At 59.7% G+C, this 8,477-nt stretch overlaps 1 protein-coding gene across 1 annotated transcript; it reads right to left on the bottom strand.

The window, feature by feature from the left end:
• Window positions 1-266: 266 nt before the first annotated feature.
• CBX8 (chromobox 8) lies at window positions 267-3,755 on the bottom strand. Its single transcript, XM_060081775.1, has 5 exons — window positions 3,626-3,755; window positions 3,202-3,245; window positions 2,951-3,016; window positions 2,758-2,824; window positions 267-2,305 (listed from the first exon to the last, which is right to left on the bottom strand). The coding sequence occupies exons 1-5, from the start codon at window positions 3,692-3,694 to the stop codon at window positions 1,427-1,429; spliced, it is 1,125 nt and encodes a 374-aa protein (XP_059937758.1). The 5' UTR covers window positions 3,695-3,755; the 3' UTR covers window positions 267-1,426.
• Between the last annotated feature and the right edge of the window lie 4,722 nt (window positions 3,756-8,477).

Here is an 8,477-nt window from a genome sequence, read left to right as displayed (position 1 = left end):
GTCTCTTCTCCAACTCCCGCTCCTCCCTCCCCCTCTGGCGGAGTTTGAATGTCGAGTTCAAATAGAGAACACTCCGCGAATCGAAAAGGCCTATAAATTATAGCTTTTGCTTTTAAGGGGGTAAAAAAAAAAAAAAGGAAAAGTTCTGATGCGCACTCTTGGATGGAAACCTCCCCTCGCCCCTCCCCTCTCCCAGCCGAAACCGCCGGGATGCGAGTCCTGCCGGCTCCGAGCCCAAGCCCCAAGCCCCAAGCCCAGACCCTCCACCGCACTCCCAGCCAAGCTGCGGCCCCCGCTCCCAGCCGCCCCTCCCTCTGTGGGTCCCGCAGGGTGGGCCTGTCTGGCCATACATTCTCCTGAGAGCTGGCGGCCCGCCCTCCCCGAGGGAGGGAGGCTAGTCCAACTCCTCCTGGGAGGTGGGGGCCACCGTCTCTTCTGGCGAAACTAGAGGACGCGAAAAGGAAAAGTCCACCCCCGACCACTTTTCTTGTAAAACAACAACCGCCTCGAACTCTGGGCACTGACATGCAATCCTCCCAATTTATCCTGGCATTTCGGGAATGTAAACAGATTCGCTGGATTTCTTTTCTTTCTGTGGAGTAAGGAAAGGAATCGAGGGAACTGCGAGATTTTGTCCACATGACATACACACGATCCGATCTGCGTGTACAACACACACATCTCCCGTAAAGTGCTTTTCCTGGTGTGGTCCTGGGAGAAATCTGCTGCTCCCCAACCACCCGCAACTTTTTACCTTTAACCTCACACACAAAAAGTTACTCCAGTTAATACTTTCTCCCCGCAACAGATTTCTTAATCTTAAAAAAAAAAAAAAAATAGGAAAAAGAATAACAGACTGACCCCACCCCCTTCCTTTCTGATTGGGGGGAGCCAACCTTTTGTTGGCCTGGCCCACCAATGGGAAGAGAGAAAAAATCCGGGTCCTGCCTTGGTTCCAGGGGTCTGACCTGGGGCTGTAGGAAAAGGGAGGAGGGGTTAGGTGGGCTGGCTGAGTCTCTCCAGACACCATCAGAGGCCCAGTGCCCAGGTCTTCATCCTCCCTAGTGCCCTGGGTGGCTGTCAGGCCCCTCCTGCCCCACCTCAGCCTGTCTGCCCCAACTGAACCACACTGAGTCTCTCTTTCTCTCCTCGTTTAAATAAAACAACTTCAAGAGTTGAAATATATATATTTAGATATTTTTTCTTAAATAACATATTTACATCTAATAGAAAATATAACTCTAGAGATAATCTTTCCAACCAAAACTGAGGGGGAGGGATGAAAGGAAGAGGGTTATGTGAAGGTAGGGATGGGACAGGACCAGCCAGAAGGCCACCTCCCACCCAGAAATAAAAAGCATTATGCCAAGTTTGCACTCTCACTCTCTCTCCTACTCTCTTGTCCTGGGATCACCCACCCAGCAATTCATCTTTTCTCTTTAAAAAAGCCTTGGTCCGTGTTACTTTCCTTAATTGTGACGGTCAAAAAGTTTGAGGTCACGTCGGTGACCACCACCTTCTCCAAGTTGGTCAGAGAGGGGCTCCAGGATTCTTCCTCTGGGTCCCCCAGGATTCTGGCCACTGGGATCCTGGCGATGAGGGAGGGCCTTCCCCCTTGGGCCCCCATGTCCCGATACAAGCCCCCCACAGAGCTGGGGGTGCCTGAGCCATGCCGGACCCGGGGGCCACCAGGGTCCAGGGTGCCCTGGCCTTTGGCCTCCAGAAAGGCGGCCCTGTGCTTTATGACCCTGGCTGGAAAGGTGTCCACAGCCAGCTTGCCCGTGGCCTCAGCCGGGCTGGGGCTGGCCACACCGCACTGGGCCAGGTCCGAGTCCTGCCTCCGAGCCAGCTGGATCACACTGTGGCCAGCTGGGAACTTTCCTGCCCCGGAAGCAGTGTCGTCCAGCTTCCTGCCCTTGAGGTAATCTCCAAGGCCATCACTGGGTTCTCCCAAGGGCCTTTGTGAGGGGTCCAGGAGCTCTTTCCGGGGCTTGGGACCTCGCTTCTTGGAGCTGTCGCCTGGCGAGCTGGGTTTGTCCTCTGTGCGGCTAGCACCCCGTTCACGCTCTCGTTCCCTCTCCCTCTCTCGATCCCGGTCCCGATCACGGTCCCGAGGGGGCTCCATTCGGCAGGTGCTGCTGGTGCTGCTGCTCCCCGGTGGGGAAAGACCCATGTTCCGAAGGCCCTCACGGGCCCGGGAAGTAGAGGCCAGTTCTTGGGGTGAGCGGCCGGGATAGGGGATCCGAATGCCTCGGGCAGAGTCACTTCGGAACTCGTAAGTTTTGGCCTTTGCCTTGGCTTGGGCCTGCAAGAAGAGAATGCAGTGTCAAGAGCAGAGCAGGGCCCTGTCCACTGCCCCCACCTCCCCACCCCTCTTCCAGCCCCACCCTCCCTGCTACACTCTCTGATGCCTTGGAATTTCTATATGGGTTGGGGTGAAGCTTAGGGGCAGCAGTCTGGAGGGAGGAGTAGACGATCTATCTGGAAGCAGCCATCCACACCAAGCACACTTCTTGTATTTGATTATATGTCTATTTGGGATGGCTGGGGGGTCTGATAAAGGAATTCTAGTGTGGAATTCTAGAATCCCCCTCCCCTCAAGACACTCTTAGCAGTGCCAGTGACTTGGTGACAGCCTGTCTGGGGACTCCCTCCTAGATTACAAATAGGACGCCCCACTGGTTCACAAGCCCTCAAGGCCCGTTTCCCACAAACTGACATGACATTGTTGCTCAGCATTGGACACTGCCATCCTACCTTGAGCAGGAAGGTTTTGGGTTTGGGTCCTCGCTTTTTGGGGCCATAGAGCTCCATCTCTCGTTCCCTGCAGAAAAGAAGGAGGGAAAAAGGGGTGTGTGAGTAAAGAAACCAAGTGGGCCTCCAGTTCAAGCTGGATAGGAGCCACCTTTCGTGTTCTAAGTGAGAAGCTGAAGCTTGGAGGGGCCTCTACCTTTCCTCAAAGGCTGCGAGCAGACGAGCATCCAGGATGTTTTCTTCAGGTTCCCATGTGCTGTACCTAAAAGGAATCAGGAAGAAGTGGGCATCAGTCCCGGGAGCAGGGAAAGAGCCGCGGGTAGGTGTGTGTATGTCTGTAACTTTTCTTGTTGCATTGTATTGTATTTCAACGTAAAGGGAAAAAGAGGAAGAAAGCAAGCTCCCAAATAACAGTCTGGGGTTGAGAATTGCACAGAACCTACTTACTTCTGCGACCAGCCCTTCCATTTCACGAGGTATTCCATGCGTCCCTGAGGATGTAAAAAGGAAAATGTATGTGTGCACGGGGAAAAATGCATGACGAGGACACGAGAAACACATGCAAAAAAATGCATGCACCGAATGAATGCGCGAAATCCCACCGCAAAAGGCAAGCGCCCGCTGCATCACCCCCTGCACGAAACGCTGCACAAAGTGCATGCACCGGCATTCATTCCCCCCACCCCGCCCCCCACCCCCCACCCATGCAATCTGTGCATCGCTGCAAGTCTAAGGAAAGCGCTTGGGCTCAGAGCCGCCGCCACGGCCGCGGCCGCTGCTGGGACCTGGGGGAAGGGAAGCTGGGCTGCAGCAGGGGGAGGGAACCCGGGCCGGGAGGGGAGGGCTCGGCCCAAGGCCTGGAGGCACCTACTTTCCGTATGCGCCGCTTCAGGAGGGCTTCGGCCGCGAACACCCGCTCCCCCACCGCTGAAAGCTCCATGTTGACTCGCCGCTTCCCCCCTTGGCCGCTTCCAGGAGCAGAAAAGCAGCAGCCAGCGCACGACAGACCATAATACTCTCCCGCTGACGTCAGTTCTCCTCCCCCTCCCGCGCGCTCGCTCCCTCCCCACCCCCTCCCGCGCGCGGCTCCCTCCTCCCCTCTCTCCCCGCGCTTCCTCCCGCCCCACGTGTTGCTAACGACGTTGCTAAAGCCGAGCGGCCAGGGCCAGCTCTCCCGCGCTCTGATTGGGCGAGCTGCGGGCCACGCCCCTCTCGCTTTCTCCCCCGCGTTGCTACGTGACCCGCGTTCCAATCGCCAGGGGGCGGAGTCCGAAGCGACTCGGGAGACAGAGCTCTGGCGGGGGGGTGGGGGAGAGGCCGCCGCCGGAAGTGACGTAGCATGGAGGGCGGGCTCGGCCGCTGTCAGTCTGCTGGGCTGGCAGGGGGGCTGTCCACCCTCTGTCCCCGCCGGGGCCCCCTTCCCGCCGCCAAGATGTCCCTCCGGTGCTCAGCGTCCCCCACAGCTCTCGCTGGGACCCCTGCGGCGGTGTCAGCCAGGCCCCGCCCCCTCAGCGACCCCCAGCCCGCCCCACCCCCACCGCCGGGACTCGCGCCCTTCCTTCCCCCCGCCGCCGCCCGCGCCGCACAATGCACAATGCACAGGTGTTGGGGCGCCGCAGGCCGCGCCCGAACCCCGAGAGCCGGCGACGCGCCCCTTGCCAGCTCTTCCACCCGGCCCCCTCCCCCCGAGTTGCACACCCGACCCTCGGTCTCCATGGCAACGGCCTCCCCCGCCGCCGCCAGCCCCATCCCGCTAACAAATCAATGTGCCTTCGTCTCCTTCTTCTGTCGCGCAACCCTGCCCTCGGCCACCCTCCGGGCCCTGCGAGCCGGGCTGGGCTCGAGCGCTTGCCCCCAGCTTGGAAGCCGAATGCAGAACCAGTGGCGGCTCGCTGTTGCCGTCCGACCCTTCCCACACCCCGGGATCCCGTGGGGGGCGTCGCGCGCCTTTTTCCTACCCCCCCCACCCGTCCCAGACGCCCGCAGCCACCTGCCTCTGCCGCCAGCCCGCGCTGCTCGTCCCCGCCAGGCCCTGGCCCCAAGGGTCGCCAGCCACAGCCCAGCCGCTCCGTGCCCCGGGCCTGGGTGTGTTGGAGGAGGGCATGAACGACCACCAAGCAGAGTCTGGAGCTTGGTTGGGGTTGGGGCGCGCGGCTGGGGGAGCGTCCTGCTTCCCCCGGATCCGGGCGACCCTCTGGGCCTGCGCCGCGCACTTCCTGTCCACAGCTCTTCCCAACGTGCGTGGCAGACACTCCGCGAGAAAACCCGGGGAGCGTCGCGGGGTCTAGTGCGGGTTGAGGAAGAGGGGCGAAAATGGCGGGGTCCAGGAAAGGGGGCGAGGGCCGGGCCCTAGATGCCTCGAGTTTGCACACACGCAAACACAAGTTCCTGTTCAGCTCGAGGTGACCCGTGGCTGGGGCGGCGGCGGTGGGGACAGCAGCCCAAGTCCGGGCCCAGCAATCCCCAACCCTTTTCTCTTACCAACCAAGCTGCAAGTAACAGCACCTACTCCTCGGAACCCACGATTTAGTTAAAACATCGCTGATAAACTTGATTGGAAGCAGTTTCCCTTGGCGAGGGATGTGGTGGAAGAGAGAAAAAAGAAAGAACGAGAGAGAGAGAAGGAAAAGCGAGCCAAGGAGTCTGACTCGAAAGGGCAGAAAGCCCAGAGCGGAAAACCGGCCTCCTGTCCAAAGTTAGGTGCGCGGCGGGAGCGGCGCGTCCTGGACGCGCGGGACAGGCGCGGCTCCCGGCCCACCCTCCCTGCCACTCCCCGCCCCCACCCCTGGAAACGCGGGGTTCCAGTTTTTGGCCTTGCTCAAACTTTACAAGGTGGGCTTTAGGTGTACAGTCTCCTCTCTCTGGCCGTTTGGTCTTATTAGCGAACAGCGAGTTGGCGACGCCCAGATCGCTCTGGCGACCCGCGCGGGCTGCCCGCGAGAGGCCGCCGACGGCCGCGTCCTTAATCATAAAAAGTCATTCCCGGTAACAAATAGTTTCGTTGGCCGGTGCCAGCGATACAGCTGTTTCTGTTTAAGCTTAAATACTTTCCAACAGTTTGGGCAGTAAAAATAAAGTCGGCCTCAGCCGCCTATAAGTGTCTGGTTTCCCCGCCCAGAGAAAGCCCACCCTCCGCCCTGGGCCCGGGTCGCTCTGCACACCCCGCCCGCACCCGCTTGGAATCCGCTGCCCGCTGTGGGCGACGGCTGCCAGGCTGTCCCAGCCACGCACCGGCCGCCGGAATTCCCGGGCAGCCCCAGGGCCACCTTGGAGCCGAAGGGAGGGAGCCTGTCCCGATCGGGCTGGAGGAACGGACCGGCTTCACTAACCCCCGCCTTCCCCCACCCCTCGCAAGCTGGCCCGCGCCGGAGAAGAGTGGTGGTTTCCCTTTTGATAGGGTTTCTGGAGCCTTGTTCCCGGGAGTTGTGTTTGCGTTGGGTGCCTTTACAGACCCGGAGTTTGCACGAGGCGTGCAGAGGTCGATGGTATCAGTTTCACGCTGAAAAAGTTAGCTCAGCTCCTCCCTCCCGGTGTTTTTCTTTCTTTCTTTCTTTCTTTCTTTCCTTCCTTCCTTCCTTCCTTCCTTCCTCCTTCCCTCCCTCTCTCTCTTTCTCCCTCCCTCCCTCCCTCTCCCTCTCTGTCTCCCTCCCTCTCTCTCTCCCTCCCTCTCCCTCTCTCTCTCTCCCCTCCCTCTCCCTCTCTCCCTCCCCTCCCAATCCCTGTCCCTCTCTTTCTCCCTCCCTCTCTCACTCTCTCCCTCCCTCCCTCTCTCCCTCTCTCCCTCCCTCTCTCTCTCTCCCTCTCTCTCTTTCTCCCTCCCTCTCTCACTCTCTTTTTTCTTCCTTGCCTAAGTGCCTCCGAAACTTCAAGTGGGAAATGAAAACCCCAGCGCTGCCGTGCATGGCCCCCTCCTCCGGAGGGGTATTTAGTAATTTTTTTTTGGCTTCCCCGTCGCATTTTCCCGCCTGTCTTTATGCCTGGTGGCAAAAACACTTGTTCTGAACAAAATTAGCTTAGCGCTTGCGAGCTGTCTGAGTTTTCAAACGTCGGGATGCCTGCAGCGCCTATAGCAAAGGTGGAACTCGATCCAGAAGGAAACGAGAGGCATAGAATAATCTGAGAACAATCAGACCAAGCCCAGTTCTTGTCCGCTGCAGAGAAACTCAGTCCCGCGGGGTGGGGAAAGCAACCCCCGACTTAGTGATGGGGGTGTGTCTCACTCCTGACTGGCGCACTGCTGCCAGCTGTTTTCGAGAGAGCAGGGTTGCAGAGAGTGTGAACACCAGTCATTGGGTGACCTCAACTCCCCGACAGTTTGGAGACTGAGAGGTGGCAGTCTGAGAAATAGGTTTGTAGTCTGGCGCGACCCAGAGCTGGGGCCTCTCTGGTGGGTGAAGAAAGATGCCTGTACTTGCCGGGAGAGGGGGCTAGCTTGGGGTGGTAGAGGCGTCCTTCCCGCTGAGGCTTTCAAAGTGATCAGCCGGTGACACTTAGAAGCCAAGGGAAGAAGGAACCCCGCTCTCCACCTTTCTTATTGAACCTGCCTTCCTCAATCACTCAGTTCTCGCCACCTCCCTTCTTTCCTCCACACAACCTCTTTTATCCTTCAAAGTTAGATAATTGCTTTTCCCTCGTGCACCCTTGGGTGTAAACAAAACAGAGTTTCAAAGAACAAGAACCTTCTGCTCTTAATTTCATTGCCCGGCGGTCCTCGGCTGCGGCTGTCAGGTTCGAGTGCGCCGCCACTGCAGTAAATAAGGTAACTGCTTCCTATTACTTTAGCCCCATATGGCTGCAATTTGAGTGTCTTTGGAGACAGTGCGTGTGTCGGGGCGGGGGGGAGTGAAAGTGGAAATCAAATGCTCTCAGATCGCATTTTTATGAAGGAAATTGTCCGCGATTCTTTTAGCAGTCTTCCCACCACCCCCTAGTTCCGGGGGTGAGCTGCCCAGTTTCTTTGTTTATGGAATTATAGACGCCCGCCCACCTCGGGACACCTGCTTCCCGAACGCCTGGGTCTCCTGCCCGACTCTGCACTCGTTTTGGTGAACTGGGCACACGCCTGCCACTTTCCTTCCCAACAAAAGGCCTCCAACCTGCTCCCGACTCCTGGAAGCCAGCCCCAGCCCTCGGCCCAGTCTCCGGAAGGAGTCCGGACCTCGTGCTCCATGCGTCCGCCTCCTTCACCGGGGAGCCGCCCCCGGTCCAGGGGGCCTTTTAGGCCTCCCTGTGTCCGCTGCCCGCGGACTCAGCCCCCGGGGAGGAGGCCCGAGGCTGGCGCGGTCCGAGGTGAGGGAAGGCGAAGGGCGGCCGCGATGAGGGGCTGGGCTCCTGGGTCGCCAGACCAGCAAGCCCCAGCGCGTCCTCTAGCTGGAGGGTGAGGCCGGGCCTCGGCTCGTTCATTGGGAGCGTTTCAACTCCACGGCTTGGCGGGTGTCGGACCTGCCTGGTCTTGGCCGCGGACGCGGGCGGATTTGGAACCCAACCATTTGCCTCGGGCGCGACAGCCGGGCCGGCTGTGAAGTGAGCGCGGGTGGCTCCGAGTGTGGCCGCGTGGGCCGTGGCCGCGTGTGTGGCAGTCGCGGCCCGTGGCTTACCACCGGCGGCCCCGGAGCCTGGCGGGCGCCCTCCAACTTTGCCGCCCCCACGCCTGGGCCAGGGCCGGAGGTCTCCGGGACGCTGTTCGCCCGCTACAGGGGGAAGGGCAGGGGTGACCGAACACC

Source organism: Mesoplodon densirostris, chromosome 18, assembly GCF_025265405.1.
Source record: "Mesoplodon densirostris isolate mMesDen1 chromosome 18, mMesDen1 primary haplotype, whole genome shotgun sequence".
In the NCBI taxonomy this organism is placed as follows: domain Eukaryota; kingdom Metazoa; phylum Chordata; class Mammalia; order Artiodactyla; family Ziphiidae; genus Mesoplodon; species Mesoplodon densirostris.
The sequence above is the reverse complement of the archived record's forward strand: the minus strand, read 5'-3'. Positions and strand labels throughout refer to the sequence as shown.

Bases quoted from the DNA above. Each gene is read 5' to 3' on its own strand.
- CBX8 (XM_060081775.1), bottom strand. From the start codon at position 3,694: ATGGAGCTTTCAGCGGTGGGGGAGCGGGTGTTCGCGGCCGAAGCCCTC. The intron at 2,825-2,950 runs GTAGAGGCCCCT...TCTTTTCTGCAG, and splicing joins CTCGCAGCCTTTGAGGAAAG to GGAACGAGAGATGGAGCTCT. The intron at 2,306-2,757 runs GTAGGATGGCAG...CTCTTCTTGCAG, and splicing joins CCAAAACCTTCCTGCTCAAG to GCCCAAGCCAAGGCAAAGGC.